Source organism: Ciconia boyciana, chromosome 1, assembly GCF_034638445.1.
Source record: "Ciconia boyciana chromosome 1, ASM3463844v1, whole genome shotgun sequence".
Classification (NCBI taxonomy): Eukaryota; Metazoa; Chordata; class Aves; order Ciconiiformes; family Ciconiidae; genus Ciconia; species Ciconia boyciana.
This window is the reverse complement of record NC_132934.1, coordinates 80,401,678-80,428,430: the sequence shown is the minus strand read 5'-3', so window position 1 is coordinate 80,428,430 and position 26,753 is coordinate 80,401,678. Positions and strand designations below refer to the sequence as shown.

Sequence of the window (26,753 nt, the reverse complement as noted above, 5' to 3'; positions counted from 1 at the left end):
TAGTGAACTAGCCACTTAATACGTGTGCTCAGTGTCTTCCTTTCATCTGTTTCTAAACCAGGGAACTGCATGCATGTAGTTTTGCATTTTAGTGTAGATGCTTAGCTAAGTATGAAGGATAGAATGCAGTCTGATTCATGGAGAATATTTCTGTAAATGAACTTCCTAACCAAGATACCCTTAATATTAAGTACTGTGGTAGTTTGGTTGGATTCTATATAATTAAGCAGCTGCCCTGAGCAGTTGTTAAAGTCCTAAAAAAGGGGAAAGAATAAGGTGACGTAGTAGCAGAACTACTGGTTTTAATATGTTGTCCTGGTTTCGGCTGGGATAATTTTCTTCCTAGTAGCTGGTATAGTGCTGTGTTTTGGATTTTAGTATGAGAATAATGTTGATAACACACTGATGTTTTAGTTGTTGCTAAACAGTGCTTGTACTAGTCAAGGACTTTTCAGCTTCCCATCCTCTGCCAGGTGCACAAGAAGCTGGGAGGGGGCACGGCCAGGACAGCTGACCCAAACTGGCCAAAGGGCTATTCCATACCATATGACGTCATGCTCAGTATATAAACTGGGGGGAGTTGGCCAGGGGGGCAGCGATCGCTGCTTGGGGACTGGCTGGGCATCAGTCGGCAGGTGGCGAGCAGTTGCATCACTTGTTTTTTTTTCCCTGGTTGTTTTTTTTTCCTCTCTCTCTCTCTTGTTGTTTTCCTTTTCATTACAATTTTTTTTCCCCAATTATTAAACTGTTCTTATCTCAACCCACAAGTTTTCTTACTTTTGCTCTTCTGATTCTCTCCCCCATCCCACTGGGGGCTGGGGGGGGAGGGTGAGCGAGCGGCTGTGTGGTGCTTAATTGCTGACTGGGGCTAAACCACAACATATGTAGAAGTAGTCAGGTATTGACTTATTCTAAAGATGTACTTTTTTGAATATCTAGATGAGGAACTTTTAAAGAATCTGAACTAAGCACCTATAAGACATAGTGCTGTACTTCCCTCTACCCCTGTAAGCTCCAAGACAGGCAAGTATATGGAAAATGCCACTGAGATGTTGACAACTTAAAATCAGTCCAAATCGCAAAATCTAGAGGAAGGACAAGGGAAGAAGTGGGAACTCCAGTACTGTGCTTCACCTTGTCAAAACTGCACTTCCATAGGTCTGGCAAGAAATGCTGCCGGGTGGAGGTACAACTCTCGTGCACAAGATATTGGCTATTTAATCGGTGCAGGGTTGGACTGTAGATGAGAGCTGCTCTGGGGAAGGAAAACAAGAACTTCAGTCTGGATAGCTGAGCTGAAGAGGGAAGAAAGCTAGAAAAAAACATACTCTGAATGCAGGAGGATGGAGCATAAAGACAAAAAGGTTCTCCCACCTACTGGCACCTCAGCCTCTTCCTAACTGATGCCAAGCAAAACACCTTGCAAGAGAAATGCCATGCTTGCGACAGGCTGATAGTAATCCTTTGCCCTTTGAGCTTGGTAAAAGGCATAGTGTGTGAGAGGAAAAGAATAATGCCTTGTGTGGCAGCTGTGTAGCCACTGGATTGAATTATGGTTCCAGTTGTTGCTGCAACAAGCCAGCTTCAAGGTAAGACCAAATCAAAGTGTGTTTTCATGAAAACCAACAGCATTTTGGAAGTAATTTTTTTCATTCCTAGTGACTCTGAGCAGAAACCATATTGGCTTTTTTCTGGCAATCCTAGCACTGCCTGTTGAGACTGACACTTGTGGGCTATGTTTTTCTCTGAAATAGCCTATGTGTGATCATAGCACTTTGATTTGTTGCTGATGATGCTTTTCTTGGATTTCTGGATTGGCTAAAAGCAGGTTATTGACTGCCCTGCTGTATCTGCCTCATTCACTAACCTTATATTATAATGTGGTTAATGGCTTTCAGGGAATTCGATAGGTGAATTCAGAACAAGCTTGTTCAGAAAAGGCTAAAAATGCATTTGCTAAGGGCACATTCTGTGTTTAATCCAGTAACTTCACCTTCTTTTAGGCACGGCATTATAGGGGGCTCTTCATGAGCACAGATACTGCTGCTCTTGACTTCTGGATGCCTGCTTTTTGGTCATGTCTTTAAACTGTGGGAGTAACTACTTCTCACATTTCAAGATGCAGAGAGTTTAGAGAATAGTACCACAGAATGTGCCATGAGCAGCACCACTGTAAATTTTTTATTTAAAAAAAAAGTCTTAGCAAGTTTGTTGCATTTTACCTCCAGTCTACCCCTGTGAGCTGGGGTGCCAACCAGCTAGTTTGCTTACAATGAAGCATAGGACAGATGCAATCCTAGCAGTCAGCTGGTCAGCAGCTCTGTTAGTCCGGTCTCCTCCCTCCACCCCACCCAAAACCCTTCAGGTATTAAGATGGAGAGCATTGTGAGGTATCTGTGAAATTGAACGGTGTCAGCATAGCTTCCTTGCCCCTGCAAGGCTCTGGGGCTTTGTTTTGCGTCCTGGCACATTCAAGCCTCTGCAAAAAAAGATGCTACGTTGGTGACAGCGCTGAAGAAGTGAAAGCTGTGAATGTGCAGCCCTCTGGCACAGCTGCTCTTTGGCTTCTTATGTCTCAAAGACAAGGCAGCTGCGAGTGGGAGTCTGCAAAACAAATGCAATGCCATTTTTCAGGAAAAAGACTCAAGGCCTCAGAACAAGCCCGTTCACCAATGCCAAGTGTTGTCGTGGCCTGTGAGACTGCATGGTGGCTGTACACAGGTAGGCATAATATCCTCTTGAAAGGTCTTGGTCAGTAGCTACGCATACAAAGTTAAAAGAAGCTATCACATGCAGAGGTTCCTGCAGCTGACTGAGGCCTTTATTTTGTATTTGAAAAGATCTATATGTATGCCTTTATCAGGAAAACATGGGTTGAAAACTTGTTTAAAAAAACATGCTTCACCCTGGGGTAATAAATCTGGTCTTGATTTGCAAACAAAAAAAATGACTCAAAAGGAGTGTACCTGCTACAATAGTTGGTCATGATACTGCTGATGCTGTGATACGCTTTCTTCCCCAACAAAACCAATAAGCTGTAGGAAGGCTTTGGAGTTGAGTGGCAGGAGCCTAGGGAAGGCCTTAGATGATGGGTGACAGGTGTGCTTTCACAGCAATGTCCAATACCTATCACAAATCATCATGGTAGGTTTTAGTACAGCACGAACAGTCTAAACCAGACAGGTCTTTAACAATTCTTTTAATGGGTCCTAAAACCTAGACCCACTGGAGCAAAGATTTTTCCAAAGAACCTTTTCGTTCAGCTTGCTTGATATCAACAGAATTGTTACAAATACTGCAGTACCGGGTCTGACAGTAGTGAAGTCCAACAGAACATCACCAGCTCCCTGTTTTATTGCACCGAGCTACAACAAACAGCTAACGCTGAAGAAACCATAGAGATAACTGAGCTGTGCTGGTCTCAGCACAGATGACTAAGAAAGCAGTTCAGAAAAGGCTTCTGAAGTGGGGGTATTGCCCTTGCAGTCACTCTGGGGATCATGAAAAATACCATCAATGTTAAAAGTAGAGGTCTCCTGATATAACGCTGGCAGGGAAGTTACTGCCCAGGCTCAAATTCTGATGCACAGCACAAAGGACCTCTGCCCCTCTTAATCCAGAAAAAGAAGTGCCACGGAGACTGGGAGGGATGGCCTACTAACTTTAATGGGTGTGGCAAAGATAGCAAGGATAGGGATGTATTTGTGTTTGTTTGCATAACCTGGGCAAAAACAGTATCTCATTTATAAGCAGAAGATGTTTATATAAAGTTTGTATCAACTGCTTTTCAACTAACTGCTCTGCTTGGATATAAGCAAGTGAGCTTTTAGGAGTCAGCATGGTCCTTGGTCAAGTTCTTCCTCTGCTTGTTCTTCCTCTCATATTGTTCTTCCCACTGAGCTACCTGCTTGTTAATTATTTTTCATAATAGTAACTGAAAATGATTCAGCATAGTGTGGTGGAGCAAGACAGAATGGTTTGAGTATTTTAGATGAAAATAAGGGGAAGATAAGGTAGAAGGCCAGAAGTTCTCATTTATGGGCAAAATGTGTAGTACTTGTTGAATAAAAAAGCTTCTAGTCACATTCACGGGAGCAAAGAGGATGCATACTGTTACAGGTTTATGAAAGTAGGCTGAATAACCCATTTAAAAGCTTCATCCATACAGGCAGAGAAGTCATATACTTGCTGCTCAACTAAGCACATCTTTGACTTTATTGATGTAAAGCAAAATTCTCAGTCACATTATATCAAAAGTACTACAACTGTCATTCTTAAGTTTGTGTAGCCATGGATTACATAAACTACATACATACTTCATAGCCAACCAGCAGACTTCTCAGGCTTTTGTTCCCTAATGAGACTTATTATATTCCTTGAGTAAAAAGTTATGTCTAAAGTCATTGCTTGAAATGCACTGATTAAAAATAATAGTAAAAATCTAGTATAACTTGAGCACAGAGTGAGCCAATCACAGTCATGGCTGAACAGATAAAGCAGTGATGAAGCTGAAGAACAGGGAACTACGACTGTCCACAGGATTCAAAAGGCTGCAGGCAAGGATGCACCACCCTTATCTGGTTTCACAAATTATCATTGATTTAAAAATAAACTATTTTTACCTCAGGTGAGGGCTGGGGGAAGAAGAGTGGCAGCAAGGCACTTGACGTCTTGTTCCTCTATGCAGGAACTCCAGGGGCAGTACAGGGCCAGCTGTGAGAGTGCTTTTTTAGGTGAAAAGGAAACTGTATGTGGGGTGCGGCTGCTGCGGGACATGGGAAAGAGCCTGAGCTGGACAGGAAGGAGGGGCAGGCATGTGTGTGTCCAGGACACCTTGCAGATGTGATACCAAAGCCAGAGCTTGGGCAGTTGAAGAGTGTGGCATTTCTCTTCGGGAAGAAGAGGAGGCATTAGTTCAGTTTCAGTCTGAAATACCATCTTTCCCTTCATTAGGGATTTCTGGATTACTGTTGCAAGACAATCTGTTAGCTCTGCTGCACTGCTGGAATCCAGAGGCACCAGAACTTCATAGAGGTACACGGCTCATATCGTGCCTCATTTGCAGCACCAAAGCTTGTCACATCACTTGGGCCGGGACACAGCTTTGTGTCAGTTCCCCTTAGCTCTCTTTCTATGGCGGAAGCTCCCTTCCAGTCTTCACCTGCTCTGAGATACCTCTATAAAGTGCATGCTTTAACATTGGTTTTAAACTCTACTTTGCTAACATGTAGGGACTCATGCTATTGAGATGGTAGTAAGGCCTGACTTTCCAAAAGCTCAGGTAAGCACAAAGACGCCAGTCCAAACTACCATTCAGAGATGGTACTGTTTAAGTTGAAATCCAGGCTTTTTCTTTTTTTCTGAAAGATTTAAAAGTGCCAAGGGAGTACGCATGTTAGAATAGTCACAGCCAGCTATTACCCCTCATGTCTGGTTTCATTCACACAGTAATTTCAGAAAGCTCTGAGGTGCTATATTGAAATGAAAAAGTTTAACATTTTGTGAGAGGGAGTTTAAAAATATGCACCTGGAAAGAGATCCTGAATGCAGACAGATCTGTAATGCCAGAGTCTGGGACTCACGCCTGAACGGACTGGAAGCTTGATATGGAATTCAGTTCATGCCTGTTATTGGCTCTGGCCTCATACTTTCCTATTAGCTATGTTTAAAAGATCCATTTGAATTAGCTGAGCAGTTTACTGATTATTTAACATATTAACGAAGGAACAAATTGGGACAATGAATGACTGAAATCCAGGCACTGTTACTGTACTGTATATAATCAGGGTTAGAGAGAACTTTCAGGAAAATATACCAGAAAAGCAGTGTCCTGGGATGCTTCAGAAAGCTGTGCATTATCAGCAGCTTATCTTCTTCCTTCCTTGTGGAATCATCTAAGATACAACCTCCTGAAATGCAACAGCTGTATACATATATATTTTTTTTTAAAGAAATCATCATCAGCTCTCTGACTCATAGGGTACTCTTACCTACCATGAATCTCTAGCATGGTTTACAGCATAGCACCCCTCCACTCCCTGCACCCAGACTTTGATTGGTAAGCTTATTGCTATTTCAGCTGAAGCACAGAGGAAAGACTTTATGCCATCGAATGAATGGATGCTGCCTTCCTAATAAGTCGCTCCGTCATTGGTGAATTTGGTCTCATCACATCACGTTCTCTCAGGAGGCACCTGAGAAAGGAGAAGAGGTAGGAGAGAAACAGGAAGGTGATGAGTACAACATCAGTTTTCCTGTGAGATCACCAGCAGTATCCTTGTAAGAGGAGGAAAACGGTACATAAAGACCTGCCCTTGAGGTGCAGATTTCCCTTATTGGAAACATTTGGCCTTGGCAGTAAGTTTATGCAGAAGAGAATTGTTTTCAGCACTGACAGAGACTGAAAATGAGCACCCAGAGATCAGAGTGCACCAAATAATCATTTTGATACTGTATCTAATTTTTAAGTTTCAAAGAGACCTCAGGAGTGGAACAGGCAAGGTCTCATTGTCCCAAGGATCCATTCTTTTAAGTGCACAGGCAGACCCAGTCAATACATTTCAACAGAACTCAATATAGGTGAATAAGCAACATCTACGATTTCTACCAAACAAGGCTCCTGTGATTTGTACTAAGACAAACTCACATATCAGACTCTGCAGATCTTATTTCCCAATAAAGCCGATGTCATCATTAGGACAGATTTGATTTTCAGCAGTTCACAGAAGTTTAGCAGTCCATTAAGTAAACTGATCAACAGGCAGGAGGCCACATTTTAAGACAGAACCATTTGAAAGTCAACTGCCCTTGAACAAATACAGATAGTTGATCAAGACCGCAAGAGTGTACTTTTGGAATTGGAAACTATTGTACTTTTTATCTTAGTTAAATGTTGCTACGTGTAACACAAATGCTTGCATATAATTTTAGCCTTAATTTATTGATTTGAATATACTCGCTACTTCTTACTTTTAGTAACAGTACTACTTCCACAAATATTTATCAGGAAAAATACTCACCTTGCAAGGTTTTGTTTGGCTTGTGATTTAGAATTTAAAGCAGCATGAATCAATAACTGGCTGAAAACATCTCTCTGAAAAAAGAAGTCAGCAAAAATACAAAGTAATAAATAACTTATCAAGTATTGCTGGTTACAATGTCTTATTTACCAAATTATTAAAACCACTGAGGAAGGAAACATATCGACAAGAAAAATTAAACAGCTAACACTGCTAATAAGTGTTTGCAAACAGGATTCAGTCACAAGCACAGTTTAGCTTTTCATTTCCTAAGAATGAAGTGGTGTTAATAATGTAAGTGCCTACTGGAGGCTACTGAAAGAGGATTAAGTTGCACCAAAAAGTCTTTTATTGATCTCTTTTACCTGAGCATTACTGCCTCCTAGTTGGATTAGTTGATAACGGATTGGGTACAGCAGGTCTACAGCTTTGTCACAATTTCCATTTTCAAACTCTACAAAAGCCTGGCACAGCGGCAACCCCAAACTAGGAGCCAGGGAAAGCTCATGGTCTTCAGAAGGTGCTCTGTAGAACAAGAAAGTGGTTAACTCCCATAAGTCAAATTATAAACATGCATGTTTCAGTGCCAGTCTGTCACTGCCTGCAGACAGAATTTTTTTTTTACTGTAAAAAGCCTGATGTTTCAGTTACTTCATTTAGATAATATCTTCTGGTGTGGTTATGTTACTTTCACCTTTTTGTTACTCATCAATCAGTCAGTTTTCATTCTTTTGCATATATCTGCAAAAGGCACAAGCCCAACCCCTCCTGCCTTTGCAATAAACAGTTTTGGCTAGAAAAGTGAGAAAACTGCACAGTTTCTCTTCTGATTATCTCACCAGAACATCCTACTGCTAGTTCTTGGACTGTTCTCATCTCCACCAAGAGTGGCAATCAGTCCCTTGCAAACAGCTCCAAATAATAATCTTGCAAAACGGCTCGCCACACAGCACAGTGCCTTGCTGTCTTTGTAATGTAAACTGTATTCCCAATGACAGCTCTCAAAGTCTGCGCTTTTATTCTAACCATGACCGACTGCTTTTAGGCCCACAAACAGCAATGGATTTTAGCTAGCTCTTAAGTTATTTTTTTTTCTTTTCTTTTTTAATGCTTGTATCCTAACCATCTAAGAGTGGAAGAGGCATATAGCATGACAATATGCCTGCAGAAGAACATATGCATTCTAGCAGGCATCCTTGGCAATATTTAAAAAAACAAAACAAAACAAAACCAAAAATACAAGTAACCAAACTGTAGCTCTTTGGTCTACAGGCAATACCTGCACGGGATAATGTGGAATTGTGTTTTTCCACTGCTACAGAAGAAGCTGACACTGATCAGGCCTTGGAGGTAGTGCCATTTCAGTGCCAAATGGCTGGCTGGCAATACGAGGAGAGGAGGGCTTTCTACGCCAAGCAATATAAACTATTCCCGAGAATACAGTGCACAGTTCAATGCTATAAATTCCATCCATTGTTTAGAACAGACCTTTCTGTAAATTTTCCAATTAAATCTTTAACATTGAGGAACATTAATCACTGGCTTCTGTTTTGAGTGCTTGCAACGACAGCTGAGAGTCACACTCCCACACTAGTACCTTAAATTTACCAAACAGAGAGCATACTCTGTGCTATCCTTCTTGAGTCAGTATTACACATTTCCCATTTCTTCCACAAGGTCAATGTTGATTTTTCAGTATGCCATGTTGCCCTATATGTTTATCATTCCTTAAACAAAATACGGCATCCTGGAAAGTTAGGAGTGCACAACAGATGTGCATTTTAAGTAAGTAGTTTTGTTGCCTTCACAAACAGAGTTTGTTACCTGGTGTGCAACACCCAACACGCACACAGAGCCGAGATAACAATTTATTTCTGGTTTTGTGCAAAACTGGGTACTAGGTGGTAATTCCACAAAGCTAGCACACTGCTCGTTCATGCAGGTACAATATTTATACAGTCTAGTTATACATATGTATAAGTAATTACACAAAGCGGTTTTCTATTGGTCTACATTTTCTTGTCTCAATCTTAAAGCTACAGTACTACTTTGTGCACATGCCCAAAGGTGAGGGGTCTCTGCTTGGGCGGGCGTCTCCAGCTCAAGGGGTGTGATTTTTAGTATTTTAATGAGGATATTAATGTGAGGGTGCTTCTTAACACACTTCTCCTAGTAGTTTCAGGTTGTTCCAAAAACATCTTAATTAGCTTACATATTTCTCCAGGATGTGCTTCACTCCCAAGGACAATAATTCTTGATTAGACATTCCACATTCCAGTCTGAATCCCCCTTATCAACTTCATGTATGTCTTGGCCTTCCATTATCTTTAGAGCACTCATCATAGCTAAGTGCTTAGGTCAGACCGATCTTCCATACGTACTTGTATAACACTGAATCTGATTGACTACATTTTGAGATAGTTAATGATGAAAATGATGAAACAATTCTTCATTTAAACATTTGTTCCAGCTGAGAAAATGCACAGAGATGGAAGACTGATTTTTTTTTTTCCTTTCTCTTGCAACTGATCTGAAGTATTGATTCATGAAGAACAACGTACCCCCTGCATTAACTAACGTTTCCATCCATGAAAATAAGCATGTGATACCAACCACTAGAGCGCGTCATGGAATACTTTACAATAAAAATTCTTGTCAACTTCAAATTGCAAAGGCTACAGAAAAATATTAATGAAAAGCTAAGAATGACTATTGTTTGTGCCAGATTTTTATGACTGCTTTTTAAACACATACAAAATGCATCTTAGGTATCATTTAGCTATTACATATTAGTGATACACATAAATTAATCCATTAATCCAACCAATAATATAATCCCTTCATCTCACAGTCTGTTTTCTCAAATAATAAAATTAAGCTTTATAATACTTCAAACTACAGCTAAAAACGTACAGCTGTATTACTACAAAAGGCTGAACACATAGGCAAAAGGAAGCACTGGGTGAAAGGATCAGTAACGTATGTTCATTAAAGCTTCCCTGAAGTGGTGTGCATGTGCAGTTTTATATACTTCATATATGCTCACATATATTTATATACTTTTATATAAGATATTCCCCATTTCCTACTTTAGTCAAATCAGACATGCTCAGGCTTGATTTGACAGTTATTTGTTTTTGTTAAGTATTCTTAAAAATAACTTTTTAAAAAATTATTTTTGATTGATGGTACTATAGTTAGGAACACATAGTGACAATTTCAGGTTCTCTTTCCTTCTTTTTTAAGGCAAGGGAAGCAATAGATACTGAAACAGACGAAAAACAGGGTGTGTGTGGGGGGAAGAAATTGCATTTAAAGCATCTATATATCAATCCCTTCAAAAAATCAAGGCAATTTACAGTTATTTAATACATAAGGGAACACACAAAAAAAACATTGTTTAGATGAAATACTTAAACATTCAAATTTTTCAAATAATTTAATTTGAAAGCAAAATATTATCTATTATTACTTTAGCAGTAAATTCCATTTCCTGCAGAGGTACTTCACAACGCATCAAATAGTAGTATTAGAATATCACTACCAACTAATGCTCTGTTATTAAAGAACCTTTTAAACCAGAGCAAAAAAGAACCACCATAGATAGCTGACATATATTGTAGAATGCCCTTACTAATACACAGGTGAAATACTTCATTCACTGAATGAATGTATGTATGTATGTATGTATGTCCTCCCATTGAAAGGAAATACACAGCAACTGTTCAGTTAGTGTCCATGATCTTGGACATAAGAGACTTCTGCTCAACAAGATTAGAAAACCCTCTAGACATTAACTCAAAAAATAAATAATTAGAGGGATCTCCTAACTGGAGATTGGCCTACTTAAACCAGACATGCCCCAGTGACATGCTAAAGCAGAGAAGAGCATGTTGTAGTGCTTTGGCAAGCCAGAGACATTATCACCCTGAAGTCCAGAGGACAAAATATTTATTGAATACAATACTTCCATTCACTTGCTTACTTGGCAAGTTCCTGAAGAGTTGTTAAAAGCTCATCAGTAGTTTTGTGGTCTTTGGCTCCAAGTGAGGACATCAAGATGTGTACATCATTGAACAAAAGAATGTGATCTTTGGTGTGCTTCTTTGTAAGCTTGAGAACATTGTTCCACCTGTCTCCAAGCTTTACACCTAAGAGTAAAAAATATTTTTCTCAATAAAAATACCACATGCAAAAGCATGACTTCGCAATATACTTTCAGTCACCCAGCATAAACAACATTCTGACTAAACTCGAGAAAACATTCCCTGATGTGGCAAAATTTATACAGTAATGCTCAGCTGCAGCCTACCATATTTGGGCAAAGAGTTTACTGACTGTCAGTAATTTATCACCAATATTCTAGATTGCATTATGTGAGGTTCTGGCTTTATTATGGGATCGCTCTTTTCTTGGAGATGATGTTCATAATGAACTACCGGTAGCAATCAAACGATACGAAGTAGTAACATGGATTTCATAAACAAACCCAATGCATCATTAGTGTTTTAGCAGAATAGTGTGAAAATAATGTCAATCTGTCTGTCTGTCCCCTGCTTCATGAACTCTAGTGTATAAACACTAGCTTAAAAAAGTTAAGGAGAAATGCCACTGAGTTCAAGGAGAGTACACAAAAGCCAGAGGCTAATATACATGTACCAGCTATTTCAATCAATATCAAAATAGACAGTTAAGTATCTAACTTGAAATGCACTTCAAGGAAGCTCTACAGCTTTTTAGAGGCTTATGTGCTTGATTGTTCAGCCTTAACTCTCCAGGGACAATAGAATTGAATTTGTCAAAAAAGAAATATGTGACCTATGCTACCTTGAGCCGAATGAAATACCATACTGGCATGGGGAAAAAAAAAAACAACAAAAAACCCAAACCTCTTGGAAAGAACAAATGTTATGGACATTATTATGAATTTCACATTGAGGCTTTTCTCAAGAGCAGAATTTTCTTCTGTAACAGAAGATTTCTTTTCTAACACTGACCAAGCTTGCTCTGTAAGTACCTTTAAATACTTCTCCAACATGCAAGGCAGGGGAAGGGAGGAGGCAAAAAGAAAACTGTTCCCCTAACAGCATTAAAAAAGAATGGTAGGTGGATATCCTACCTTCCAGATGAAGCCTGTACAGCATCGAACAGTTATCTACTACATCCAGCATGCTTCCACTTGACAGACACCGGGGAGCAATCTGTAATCACAGGTATCCATAAGCTGCCCAGCTGATGTGCTAGTGGGAACTTATTCAAATAATCAAACTGATTTTCACAGTACAGAACTAATTTTATCTTCTTATTCATTCAACAATACCTGCTTTGCAATAGCCCTAATTGCATCTTTCCTGAATACAGCAATTTGCAATGACAAACACTTATATTGCTTCATTTGTGTTGTTTTTCCTGTTATGAAGTTAAACTCGGTAAGTATGCAGAATCACCAAGGTATTTTATTTTTTCCAAAATAGTGCCATAAATATTACTTCACTTCGCCAAGGTTAGTAGATAGGAGTCTGCCCAGCAGCTTTCTTAATATTTGCATTACTTTTACAATCCTCACAAAGATATGTTATCCTATCTAATTTGATATTGCTTATGTACAAAGATTGTTTTGAAATCCAGACAGTAAAGAACTATAATAAATTAACTAGGAATCAAAAGACATGCTTTTGTTGACTTAGTAGCGAACATGCAAAATCAGTTCTTTGTAAAGGTAACTACTTATAGGAAAATTATTTTCCATCCTTTCAAAAAGCTTTTTTCAGTAGGAGCATTTAGACCTACAGAGCATGAATAAGAAACACGGACAGAATGGAAAACAGTACCTACAGTGCCATTGTAGCTCTTTCAAGCACAAGTGTAAGAAACACTTGAACTATATAACATGCAAGTTTTCTGGGCATTTTACCAGTTGAGAAACAGTTTCCCTAAAAAACTGTAACAACAGATGTAAATAATATATATACATATATGGCACACACTGATAGGTTTCAATCTCATACAGAAGAAAGAAAGCACGTATCACAGTCTTAAGCACGTTCTCAGTTAAGAAAAAAGGCCCCTACTCACATGATTGTCATAAATTGTCAAAGCAGCCTCATATTCACCCTGTAAAAGCAAACGAGGACTGCATGATTAACATTCAGATACAGTAACCAAAAGTGACTGGTAGTAACCAAAGACATACATACAATTAATAGATGTCATAGTATTACTTCACAACTGCCTCATGACTTGACCAAAACAAACTGAGTCAAAGTAACCTTAAAAGAAACCTCAAAAGAAAGAATGGAGCCTAAGATAAAGCAGGATTTACTAGGCAAAATAATCAGTATGTTTAGGTTTCATTCAATAATAGGTACCAACACTGGTGTAAGTTACATGAGTGAGAAAGACAAGGTATTACCTCTTATTCTAATGTTCCTTTCAGGGATCTTTGCAAAAATTAGTGCGTCCTATGGTGTATGCAAAGAGGTAGGAAGAAAAATAATTTTAAGCAGGCTGCAACAAAGTTGTATAGATAGAAGGTGGCAAAACAAACAAGCTATTAGACTACTATCGAGAATTATGCTCCTTCTGTGTTAATAATACTGAGCATAAGCAAGTTGCTCTGTTTTCAAGTACATGGCCTTCTCAATGATGTCACATTTGTCTCCCTGCTGAACTGAACCCCACAAGTGCTAAGCATTATGAAATCCAAGGAAATTCTGCATTGCAACCTGACACGTTGGGTAAAATTGCAACCATTTTTAAAGTGTTTCAATAATAAGAATTATTAACACTAATAATTAATAACACTGGTGACTAAATTTACAGCTGCCTCTTACAGTCAGCAAATTTTTGTGCCAGCAAATTAGTATTGAATTTGAAGAGAATTTTGTCTAATTTTTGTCTGAAAATTAGAGATCCAAGTTCATCTTTCTATAAAATAACTGTGACAAGTGTAATTAGTGAGACTATTTGATCTTCAAACATGCAATAATCTCACAGCAATTTTTCAACATTCTAACAAAGATCCTGGAACTTTGACCAATGTAATTAAAACTTCTCAAAATAATTGTAATAAAGGACTAGCTTGTAAAAATGGCATTGTGCTATTTTATAAAAACATCCTTTTAAATAGCTGAAAAAAACCCTATAAATGTTAGGTCTGCCTTTTAAATAGCATTAGATGAATTACCTATCTGGACCATAAAACACCTATATGAAAATACCTCGTACCTTTTCAATAAAGTATAAAGCCCAGTGCCAGTAATTATGGCAAGCAAGCATATCACTGTTCTGGAAAAAAAAAAAAAAAGATGACAAAATATTATTTACAAAATAACTTCCCATTTAAACATATCTAGTCAGATCTCTGTTTCCTTCTTCAGCAAAAATGAGTGCTTCATGAGACAGAAGAGACAAGAACTTTAAATCAGCTGGCCAGGATACCTTCTCATTTGATACATTTGCTCCTTGCAGCTATTCAGGGAGACACCTCAAAACCAAGGTTTCCCCCATGTCATTTTCCAGAGAAGAATTTCAATTGGATGCCTCAGAATTCACCCTTCTGCAGCACCTTTTTTTTCCCCCTTAGGAAAAAACCCCACATCTATAACAAGCGTAATATTTGTCTCATCTAAAATGTAGGCGTCTTGTCTAAAGTAACCTGCCTAGACAGTGGAGAGAGATACTCACCTTATGAGGGCCATTCACCCCACCCGTCTTGACATCCAGCTCAGACAGAGAGGAATCACTTCTTAAACATATGTTTTACTATGGACTGCAGAAGCTGCACTAGATACCAAACACACTGGCAGTTAATCACATGAGATGAATATTTGCTGGACTGTACCAACTTCGCACTGTCCTTTTCAGCTGGCACTAGAACTTCAAATACTCTTCCCTAGCCTGCACTTCAGGACAATGTCATTGCAGTTCACTTTCGTGAGTGCATTGAGAATAGACAGACAGGAAAATAATTCCATAATCCTTTGATGAAAATTAAAATATCAGAAAGGTTCGTCCCTCTCCTCCCATTCTCTCCCAGTACCCTCACACTCACAAGTGGAAAAAGCATCATTTTCATGGTGACAACCGTAACACCCACTTTCAGGAAGCACAAAGGTTCCCAGTGAATGTCAGAACTTTATTCTGACATTTATCGCCAAGATAAACATTCTGGTAATCTTTACTTATTTAATATTAAATCACAAACCAAACCTGAACAACTGAAGTAGTTAAGTGCTTGGCATAAACCTGATGATATCAAGTTTACTACCATACCTCCATTCCAAATGTCATACAAACAAGAACATGGGATTACCTCACTGAATAAAACAAAACCCTTTTTCTGCTGCTGATTTTGAGTTCTGAATGAGATTAAATTGCTAAAGGAGAAGTGGGCTTGCAGGTTAGTAAATAAATATATAAAAGCAGGCTATGGGAACTCGATCCAACAGCTCACCAGAAAAACCATTCCTATTTAATAACAAACAGCACTGGCAGAGAGGTCTCCTCTGGTAAGATAATTTGTCCCTTCTGATTTTGTGCTGAAATATACCTATAAAACAAATGGCATCTGCGTTTTTTTGGGGGGGTGGAGAAACAAAAAATATAAAGTACTCTGTAAAGAAAACCTGTACCAAATCTCTTCCACTCTTATTGGGAAGGAGAAAGATGAATTAAAAGCAACAGAAGGAGCCTGAATACTCTGGCAGTACAGATAGATGATCCCGGTCATTAAATAAAAATTAAAAATTTCAAATCACCAGGCAAAATACAAGCAACTTTATTAAAGCCCTTATAGAGACCTGCTTTCTTTTCATGCGCTTACATTTTAACGCTTGTGTTCATGATGGCTAACATGAAAAATGTTGTACAAAATAAGTGATTATACATATTATCATTATGACAATGTCAACTGTTATAAGTCTTAACTATAGTGGGTCAGGCACGAAGGTACATCAGACAATTCTACTTACTGATCTTGCACTTTATTACATTATTTTAGTTGGATAAAGGGTACAAATGACAGAGGCATGCAACTATTTTAAGAAAGAGTTCAAAAATCGATCCAAAAGTCAGTGATTGGGGGTTTTTAAGGCATCATCCAAACTGTCAGCCCCCTGCATCACTGTTTCATTAAAACTGATAGATCAAAGGACAAAAGGCTTTCTGAGAAATGACAGATATGAACCTGAAGCAAGGGTTTTCTGCCCGCACTTCCAAGCTTGGTATCTGAATGCTTAACTTAAAAAAAACAAGTGCAAAATAAACAGTCCTTCTAGCCTCATTATCCAGCCCTGCTCTTTGGGTGAGGTGGAATGGTCAGGCCAGATGACTCTAAAATAGACTCTTGTGGGTTCTAACAAATTCAAACCTCACAGCCTGCTGCTCTGAATACGACACAATCATTGGTAAAACACATGCTGTCCAACACAAATAAAAATTAAGCTTCACTTACAGCAAAGGACCATATGACTGACTAATTAAGCTGGTCAATACTCTGGGAGATATTCAAGTTTGTTGGATATATAAAGTAACTTCTGTACGCTAGAAAAGAGTCAAAAGCATCATTTTGCTTTTCTTTACAGTTGACCTTTTAAAATCCTTCCCTATCCATAAGCAAACAAATATTTTATGAGTCTTCTAAAACATTTGATCTGACTGTGTCATTTCACACATCATCTTAGGTTTCCATGAAGAGGTTTAGCCAGGTTCCTCAAGTGACTCTCAGTGCTTATCTCAGTCTAAGCAAAAAGCTTGTGAAAATATCACTGGTCACTTCAGTTTTATAAACCACACAATAAGTCACATATATATAAATCACATATCAATAAATTACAGTTTTCACAACTGAGGTTTCACCTGTCCGCAATGGCCATGTCTTTATGAGATGTAAAATACCTAATCAGCTCCTCCAGGAAAAAGAAACTAGGGGGTGGGTGGGTGTGGGTGTGTGTGTACACACCACACACTTGTTGAAAAGCAGTATTTATTACAATATCCCTAGCTAAAGTAAGGCAGTGTGAGAGGATAGACTGTGTGAATCCCGGCCCACTGACACGTTTGCCATTTGTGTAATCTCAGCACTCATAGTAACGATGGCTTAAAGAGGTCTACAGTATGCGTCCCTCATAATATGCCCTTTTTTTTCCTGCCTCTTGCTTCAAAAGCATGGATAGTAACAGCACTTCAAGTGACAGTTTCTTCTAATATGTAAAATTTTCACTGCTTTTAACATATCTGCAGATAGGAAGGAATTGCATGCAGAGGAATCAAGAACTTGGCTGGAGGAGATTAAAGAAGACCTAGAAGGAGCTTTTTCAGACATGCTACAAGAATGTTTACCTTCCAGTTGGTTTCCGTTTCCTTCATAAATTCTAACCCTTTCTTCACCTCTGCTTTCATTTCATTTACGTGAGCTATAGTATGAACAGACCATGCATCTGTCTGATTTATAGCCAAAGCCTATGAGTGAAAAAAGGGAAAACGTGATGAAGCTTGCAAACTTGCAAATAACAATATTTATCACTGCTGATATAGAAACAAGAAACTATTTTTTACTTGCTGCACATTAAGTACATCCCTGTACTATTCCAACTAACGACGGCCAGGAAGTGATTTGGATAGAAAAGGAAGAAAATGTTTATTGGCTGACTTCACTTCCCAGCTTCTACTGCACAGAGATGAACACCTGCAAAGCACTTTAAAATGTAGGCTTTAATGAAGATTATCAAATAATATTTTATCTCACAGACATGCATCAATATCAGTCATGAAAGAATTGCATGCATAGGCATTCCATGACACAGTGCCTTGCAGGTAATCATTTCTTCTTCAAGAAGATGGCCAGCTGAAATGAATATTCAGTGAATTCCTCTTTCTTGGTTCAACAACTCCCACTAGGTCTTAGGCATTATACAAGGTTAGTCATTAACCCTGTAGATCTTAAATGTTAATGTTTAGTCTTTGTTGTCACTTTCAGCAATTTGATGTAACAGAAGTTCGTCAAAAACACCCATTAGAAATTAATTGTATCCAGGACTCCTGGAGGACAGGGATAATCCTGAGGACTGGAGAAAGTCAAGTATAATGACTATCTTCATGAAAAGGAAACAGGCCAGCTAATATTGATCCCCAGGAACACTGTAGAGTTAATTGTTCAATAATCACGGAACAAGCATCTGGGAAAAAAGGGAGAGAGAACCCAAACAGGATGGATTGTCAAGAGCAGATTACATCAACCCAATCCAACATTCTTTAACAGGAGTAAACAGCCAATTATACCTGGGGGAAACAGCAGATGGGATAATATATGGATTTTATACAGGTGTTCTGACACCATCTGACAAGGCACACTCATAAGCAAGTGAAGGAAATACAGTCAAGATGAAACTGCCATGGTATGGCATAAATGTGGGAATCTTTCTAAGGAATAGTTATCAGTAGTCTCTCATGAAACTTTGTGAGTATTTCCATGTTGAGCTTTATCTCTTTGCTACTCCTACTAACAATTGGGATGACGGAGATTCAGTTCATGGCATTTGCGCAAACCACCACCCAGAGACAGGGACCAGGTTTAAGAACTCTAAAATCTTTTAGCACCAATAACAGGTAGTTTACCTCACGGGCAAGCTCCTCAGCACGATCGAAAAGGTTTGTTTCCATCAGTCCAAAAGAGTAGTAGCCCTTCACGTAGCTAAGCAAAAGGGCAAAAACAGTACATCATCCATTTAGAACCAGATTTAAGTTAGGACAGAAAAAACTATTAGAAATAGCATTTAATTCAAAACAGTCCTTACAATGCAAGTTACAAAGAGGGTTCAAGCTTGCAAAATACAGAACAACTAGCTAGTTCTTATAGGAAATGCAAGGCCCAGAGACACCAGCACGGGAAACAGTAACAAGATGCACATCACCAGTGTTTTGAGAACTGACACTTACATCTTTAGATAAGCTAGAATTAGTTTAGAGTTGCACAGAACAATCTGCTGATCTCCATAACAGTTGGAAGATGCAAAATTAGAAGGCTAGAAGCATGACAGTGCTGTCACCGAAGTTATCTCAGTATCTCAAAAGCAACATGAGTGTAGCCTTCTGCACTTGCTCCAGTGCCCACAAAACTACAGGCGAGAACTTTCATGTGAAATGGCCCTTTAAAACTGGTTGTAAAGCATCCCCATTAAGCCATAAAGGCCCAATGTAAAGGAAAATTAGGGATGTTACATGCTCTTATGCACATACCTGATGCGCTCATTTTAAGAAATTATTTAACAAGCGATAGAACAAGAGGAAATGGCCTCAAGTTGCACCAGGGGAGGTTTCAATTGGATATTAGGAAAAATTTCTTCACCGAAAGCGTTGTCAAGCACTGGAACAGGCTGCCTAGGGAAGTGGTCGAGTCACCATCCCCGGAGGTATTTAAAAGACATGTAGACATGGTGCTTAGGGACATGGTTTAGTGGTGGACTTGGCAGTGTTAGGGTAACGGTTGGACTCGATGATCTTAAAGGTCTTTTCCAACCTAAACGATTCTGTGATTGTATGATTAACTGCTATTCTATTTGCAGATTCATAGATTGCGAAATACCACAGGATATGATTACGCTTCTCAAAATATCTGTTGGGGTTTTGGTTTTAAACTCCTGAGGCAAAGGAACTACTAAAATGTGTGGGGTATGTTGCAACAGATTTATTTCATGGATTGAGATGAATAAAAGTTGGTTGTTTTTTTTTTTTTTGCCAACGTATCAATTCATGTGTAACTCTACATGCCTGTAAGTTTGAGGACAAGGGGTACTTGCCCAGTTTTTATACTTCAAGAAATGCTTGGCATATGGGTGTTTCCTGTTGCTTTACAATTAAGTGGACAACAACCTGAACTTTTGTAGCATTGTGTCTAGAAAAGTTTATAAAAATGCAGTCAAAACTGCTAAGTCGTCTTACTTCCCCAACAAATGAAACCAGCATATTGTAGTTAAAAAGAACTAAGGGGTTTAGATTTTTCTGAGTTGAAGTAACACAGCTGGAAAAATGAGACTCCTGACACTACCCTCTGTGCCATGAGACTGCGGGGTACCTCAGTTAGCTTCATTATAATGTTAGCATTCAGTCTGTATTCTCTGCACTGTTTGTGGAAGAAAAAAAGGAGAAAAGATTGTGCTGGATATGGAGGTACAGTGCATGGGTCTACAGCAACATTCATAAAATATTCAGAAAGTTATGGTTGCCTGTGGATCACCTATTTATCTATCTCTAAATGTGTGTCTTAACTTATAATTTAATGTTAATTTTTATATAAAGTTAAAAGCTTTCAAATAATTTAACAGGTCTTAAAAAAAAACTTTAAAAATTATCCCAAGTTAGTTCTTATTAACTATGCACTTGTCAATAGATTCAGATTATCCTGAATTAACTTTGGGAAACCGAAACTTTCAGGACTGAACGAAAGAAATTTTAAAAATATTCTGCCTTCTTGTCAGTCTTTGCAGCACCAGCTGTTATGGTATATCCCAAAGTTTTATTTCAGAACTATGCTTTGGTATTCCAAGTTACAATTCCTTTCTTCCTTCCACTGACATGCTCTATCACCCACAATGTGAGCCCCAAGTGAAAAACTGGACCCATAAAAGCCCAAAGGAGTTTTGCCACTGCCCTCAGCAAGGACATGATTTTTATCCTGTTTGTTACATGTCATGTGCTATATCTGACAGCAAATTTACTAATTGAGCCACAGCTCACTTAAGAAAAAACCCTCAACAACAGTGTCAACAGGGATACAGGAGAGATGTTCTAGCTGTGGTCAGGTTTGATTAACTTCTAAGCCCTTGACTTCATCTACATGTTTGTTTCCAACAGATCTTGCTATTTAGATGTGTCTGAACTTAAAAAACACAAAGTATGTGCACACCAGATAAAGAGCAATTTTCAAAATGAAGCATGACCCACCTGCTCAGTGGAGTATCAGGTGTCCAGAAAGGATAAACCCGGGCAACAGAATCTCGCATCTGTATATGATATCCCAGGTAGAAATAAGTGTCCTGGGAAAATTTGAGGGCCAGCAGGTCAGTTGGGTAGCTCTGCAGAATCTGTTCCCATAGATCACAAGCTTTGGGAAGCTCGCTAGAAATAAAAAATTATTTTGATTGCTGGGAGAAGGCACAAATACCTGCCTCTACTGTTAGCTCTAAACTCATGCTATTCTGAAAAATAGAAAATTCAACATCAAATGACTTTTTCCTTAAAGGAATTTCTTAGTCTTTTTTAAAGTAATAAGGGCATTATCTTCATTGAGCACCTTCTGGGAAATCTTTTGAAAGAAATGTCCTTGAGTTACAACAAGTCATTGTAACACACAAGGAAAATGAAACAAGCTTAAACCATAAATCTAAAGATTCTCCTACAGGGTTGAACAGTTTTTACAGAGACCTACCATAATTAATCTAACTTCACATGCATAAAGACACCTTCCCTCTCCTCTAGTGGGTATCAAACCCATAGTAACAGGGCTTCAGTAGCTTCCTCTTTACCTTTGCTAAGAAGTATGTGAGGTAAATCCATGCTCACCTGTTTGACAAATAATGAAAGTGAATCATTAGCCCATACTTCCTGCAGTGCACATAAATTCATCATATTGAATGGAACAGTGAGCCTCTACGGCCCTTCTGACACTCTGCTATCTCCCTCTTTTACAGATGAAATAGTTTTTGACACAGGGAGACAACAGAGAGAAGAAAAGTCTGTAGCTTTGCTTCTGTGGATCCGTCTGTGTTATGTTATATTGGACCTTACTGTAGTTAAATATTTAGTTTCGTAGTTCTAAACCATATATGCCACTGATGGATCTATGACAGGTTTAAAACATGGAGTGTTTAATGATATGAAGTGGTGGCAATAGAGCACTTCCCCTCCTATGGTGCTGCTCACTAAGTAGTCATGGCACTTACCGTTTGGAGAGATAAATTCAAGAACAACAACTGACATCTCACCCTGATCTTTTGCTAGATGTCAGCTAATGTCAGGCAACACTACTACCAACTAGCTAAAAACTCTTCACAGTCCTTTAAATGGGATGACAGTGGACTTACCCACGGGCAAACATGTCCAGCGCTGATACATGAAGCTTCTCCCGCTCAGTCAGTGGCTGTGATTTTGAAAGCATCATCATTGTTCTCATCGCACTGTCCAGCTCTTTGTTGAGCCGCACTGAAGTTCCAGTGCCAATCAGCTCCAAACCATTAGCAATGACATGTCCCATTGCTACGGAAAATGGCACATTACAACTTGAGCTGTACAGCATTGCAGGTAATTCATCTCTACATAAACACGAGGGGGGGTTGTTTGAAACAAGACTTGTACTCACAGGGGTCCGGGAAGTCTTGTAAGCCTAAAGTTTTTACAGGCTTTTCAAGATAGCCATTTAAAAAGACTTGATGTGAAAAGGAAAAAAAATACACAAAACCATCCCAGCCTGCTCTAGAGTCTGAAGAAGTTTTACAGAATTCTATAACCCAACACTTCCCACTTGCTTAAACAAAGTAAGTTAAACACCAAGACACAAGGCATTATCCATGCTAAGAATTAAAGGTTACACTTACTAAAATTTGGATCTGCTGCTTTTAACTTTGAGAGACACCCCTCAATACCTCCAAGGCTCTCATTATTGGCCCAGGTTGCATACTGTAAGACAGACAGAGAGAGGGTTGAGGAATCCCTGATAATATTGGGCTTCTTTTCATTCTCTCACACAAGTAAAATCCAAAAGTAAGCAAGACAAATGAGTAAAAGACAAACTTCAAATTCAGATAGGGTTAGCACAGTAGGAAAACAGTTTTCTTTAACAGGAAACAGGAAAACTGTTTTCTTTAACAGGAAACAGGAAAACTGTTTTCTTTAAGGTAGTTTGGCCACCAGCAGAACTAACAACCGTGGATTTCTATGTGGTTTATGTCAACTGGTTGATTCTCCCGTGTCACGTAGGATGAGCACGCTGGCTGAAGTTTTCCCCACAGCTGCAGCATCTGGTATAGCCCTCTGCTATGAGGGTTTTCTGCTGCCTGCTAATGGCTGAACTCCTGTAGCAGCCTGATTGTGAGGCTCTCCAAGCTGGTAAGAAATTTAAACATCAACTACAGCAAAGACTGTTTCTTGCACAAGTCACTTCAAATCACATTTTCTTACACTTTTTGGTCATACCTGGGTCAGCGCAGCATCGAATAGTTTACAGGCTTCATTGCTAGTAGTGGACAGGACAAGTCCAGCATCCTGCCAGGCCTGCACAACAAATACAAACCCACTCATTTCACACATTCGTTTTCCAGACTAAGCCAACAGATTTTCAAATTGATGGTGTTCTGATATTTTCCTCAACTATGCTTTTTTTTAAAAAAGAGAAAAGCTGGAAGGACAATGTAAGCACATACACAAACCTTTTGTGCCATTGTAGTTACGTCCGAAGACTCAATAAGTTGGGGTTAGCAGTGGGAATAAAGAAGCAACAAATTATAAAGTGTACTAGAAGATCTTGACAGGTTACGCATCTCATAATGAAAGACCCATTCTTAAGTCATTACAACTCAACTTTTGGCTAGTCCCTCTGCTGCAGACACACCTCATGTGAAGTAGAGACATGGTAAAATAAAACCCAGCTTTTTCGAAACTGAAATCAATACCTTAAGTAACTTGTAGGCCAAACAGCCTGACAGAGCAAATCCACCAAGTCACTGGCGTTCAGCCAACAAAGAATTTGGACCAGAGACTTGTACCTGAGCCTTACAAAAAGGAAGAACATGGGCATTTGATAAAGCTAAAATGCAAAACAGAATCAGGCTGCCACAGTTTCTTAACAAGCTATGTAACACTGACTGAGGTGCTACATCTCCTGGCTAGCTGCTGGAGAATGAAAAAGTTTAGTAGGCAGATGTGCTCAACAGTGGAATTAAGCTGCAGCAGCTATAGCACCCTGGTTCACGGTTGTCTCCATAACTGCTCTCTTAAGTAACTCAGGCAACAAAATGAAAAATCCAATGCCTATTTCAAAATGCCCAACTTATGTGGGTGCCTACAGCAAACAGGCATGTAATCTCTAGTTGCTGGCAGGCCTTTTCCACCACACAGGATGGCCACAAAACCACAAGCCCATCTTCTCTCAAGCTGAGGTGTTTCCCTTGGCAACCTATTCATATATTTTTAGTAACATTTAGGTTTATTTATACTAGTCACTCTCCATTCAGCATTCCTATACTGCACCCATCACTGCCTCTAAGAAGATAGGCTTCTCAAGCACACTTACGTTCAGCACACCATATATATTCTTGCTTAAGTATACACACATTTGAGGAGCTGCCCCAATCACTTCAGCATCACTTTTATTCCCATACACAGAGCATATAGGATAGACATAAAAAAAGAGCTGGGGCAAGCCAGTTCAGACTCCTCCTAATGGAGGATTAGTCCTTGCAGATGCTGCAAGAATTCAGTTCATCTCACTCTACACTTTAGGGTATTTCCTAGTTCTAATGACCCAACTGTCAAAAATTTTAAGTAACCAGGCAAAGACATCTTTGCTAATAGTATCCTAAAGCTTTACCACTGTGATTGGATTAAAGGCTCACATTCCAGCAGCTCAAGTACTTGCGTGTTCAATTACAAGCCTGAAAGACTACACCGGAATGTAAAATTACAATTTTTCTTTACAATCCATGCTATATCCAGAAACAGCGTAAAGAGAAAAGTCAAAAGAGTAACAAAGTTAGGCCTGCTACTTACAGGCTACCTTTCAAGGCACCCTGCAAAATAGGCCACAAACCACTTTCATCACCAGTTGTCAAAAACAAGCTCCGTTTGAAGCAGCTCTCTATGCCACTGCCTGTTTTGCACAACAGCTCAAGGTACTTGCCAAGTAGAAAGTGCCATCCAGTTTTGAGGAGATTTGTTAATAGTAAGATTCATTGGAATGAAAATGTCTGTGCGAAAGCATGAGAAAACCCAGCAGAACTAGTGTTAGTAAAAAAAGGCCTGCATCCATCGCTAAGGACACTGCTGATCTAGTTGAGGTACGCGGTGTTTCCATCCACTCTAGAAAGCCTCTGCTCTGCCAAGGCTACAGCCCAGGTAACTCACCCCTCACTGGAAGACTCCCACTCTGGCAACAGGAGGATGGCAGCAAGGCTGCATCACATCATGTATGCCACTACTTCTCCTGTTAGCGCACCAGGACAAGAGCCTGCAGGGAAGAACCACCCTGTAACAGCTGCTTATCTGCCCTAAACCTAATCTGTTGTTGCCAACCAAGAGCCAAAGAGCTATGGGGAGCACAGAGGAGCCAGCGCTCCTTGTCCTCTGGGTTGTACACAAATGGTCCTGCCCAGACTACTTGGGACACTCATGTCTTGGGGCTTGTCTGTACTCAGGTATCAGACTGTGACTGAAGAAATCCATGAAAGCAGGTGTGCGAGTAGGTAAAAGTCAGCCTGAAGAGTCTGGGAAACAATTATCACCTCCCATTTCCACAGAGGCTGCCTTTGAGTTCTGTTACACTAATTTCCCCATAACCTTCCTCTCTGACTCCAGAAGAGACTCTTCTCTGTGATGCTTCTTGGAGGAGAGCACCATGGCCTTGGCTCTTCTTACTGCTTCTTGGCGAGACCAAAGCTTTGCCCTTTCTCCTGCTTTAAGATGAGAGTTTAGTCACAGGATCTGGTGACTGTTTATTTGTATTTTTGTTCCTGCTAGAACCCTGGCTGGCTCTGAGGAATCTCTCCTCTTTGCGGTTTGCTGTTAGCACATCCTCTATTACCCAAGTGGCAGCTCTCCAGAGCTCTGGCACTCATGAACCTGTGACACTCTCAGAAGACCTTCAAGACTTCTTTTTTTACCTCCCTCCACCTAATTAACCAAAAATCAACAAGAGGAGTGACAGAGAAAATGAACTTCACCGGGAAGAAAGCACGCAAAGGACTAATCAGTAACTAGCTCCTGCAGATTTTGAACCCTTGGACTTGAAGCTGGTTTACAGTTAAAAGAAAGCCTGACCCGCTTTTGAGGCCCACAGGAAGGGCAAGTGAGTGCCTGCGGGACCAGTCTGCACTATGAACAAGACCCAGAAATGTTCAGACACGAGTTTGCTTCCCCCGTGGGAGGGAAGGGTGCAGCAACTCGTCCCCGTTTTCAGATCCCAAGAGCAGCCTCACCCCACCTGAAACCTACCCTGAGTGTAAGGTCACAGGGGGGTTAAGGGAGATGAGCTCCAACACAGGCCTCGCCAAACCGGGGCTGGCTCTCCGCCCCCTTCCGTCAGCCTCAGCCGGCTCGGCTCAGCTCAGCTCCCCTGCCGCCACAGACCCAGCACCCGCCAGCAGCCCCCCGTCCCAGCCCGGCTCTCGGGCGGGCCCGGGACCTCCCCAAGGCCCACACGGGAGGACACTGCCCGCCCAAAGGGCGCACACCCGCCGCCCCTGTGCGCCCAGGCAGGAGCGGGGGCCACGGGCAGAGCGGCCGCAGCCCCCGCGCTCAGTCGCTGCGGCGGGGGCAGGCGGGGCACCTCGCCATCCCGCTCCGCCTCAGACCTGCCCTCACCTTGCAGTCCCTCAGCGGCGCCATGATCCCACTCACCGGCTCGGCTACCGCCGTACGGCGGCTCCACCCCTCCCGTCCCCGCTGAAGGAGGGGCCGGGCCAGCAGTGGGCGGGGCTGCCGGGGGCGGCGTTCGGCCCGTTGGCAGTTGCTCTCTCCCGAGCCCCC

At 40.3% G+C, this 26,753-nt stretch overlaps 1 protein-coding gene across 1 annotated transcript; it reads right to left on the bottom strand.

Moving 5' to 3' along the window:
* Positions 1 to 1,331: 1,331 nt before the first annotated feature.
* Positions 1,332 to 26,676, bottom strand: TTC38 (tetratricopeptide repeat domain 38). The gene is made up of 14 exons (XM_072876571.1): positions 26,589 to 26,676; positions 23,208 to 23,285; positions 22,610 to 22,691; positions 22,100 to 22,271; positions 20,961 to 21,134; positions 18,636 to 18,711; positions 17,361 to 17,480; positions 14,247 to 14,306; positions 13,095 to 13,133; positions 12,139 to 12,220; positions 11,005 to 11,170; positions 7,385 to 7,544; positions 7,020 to 7,093; positions 1,332 to 6,194 (listed from the first exon to the last, which is right to left on the bottom strand). Exons 1-14 carry the CDS (start codon positions 26,610 to 26,612, stop codon positions 6,101 to 6,103), a joined length of 1,401 nt encoding a protein of 466 aa, XP_072732672.1. The 5' UTR covers positions 26,613 to 26,676; the 3' UTR covers positions 1,332 to 6,100.
* Positions 26,677 to 26,753: the final 77 nt, after the last annotated feature.

What these genes read in the sequence shown, in the direction of transcription:
- TTC38 (XM_072876571.1), bottom strand. Translation starts at nt 26,612, where the DNA reads ATGGCGCCGCTGAGGGACTGCAAG. An exon ending in AGCAGCAGATCCAAATTTTA is followed by an intron (nt 22,272 to 22,609) that starts GTAAGTGTAACC and finishes CATTTTCCGTAG; the next exon opens with CAATGGGACATGTCATTGCT. An exon ending in CTTTATACTTTATTGAAAAG is followed by an intron (nt 13,134 to 14,246) that starts GTACGAGGTATT and finishes TTGCTTTTACAG; the next exon opens with GGTGAATATGAGGCTGCTTT.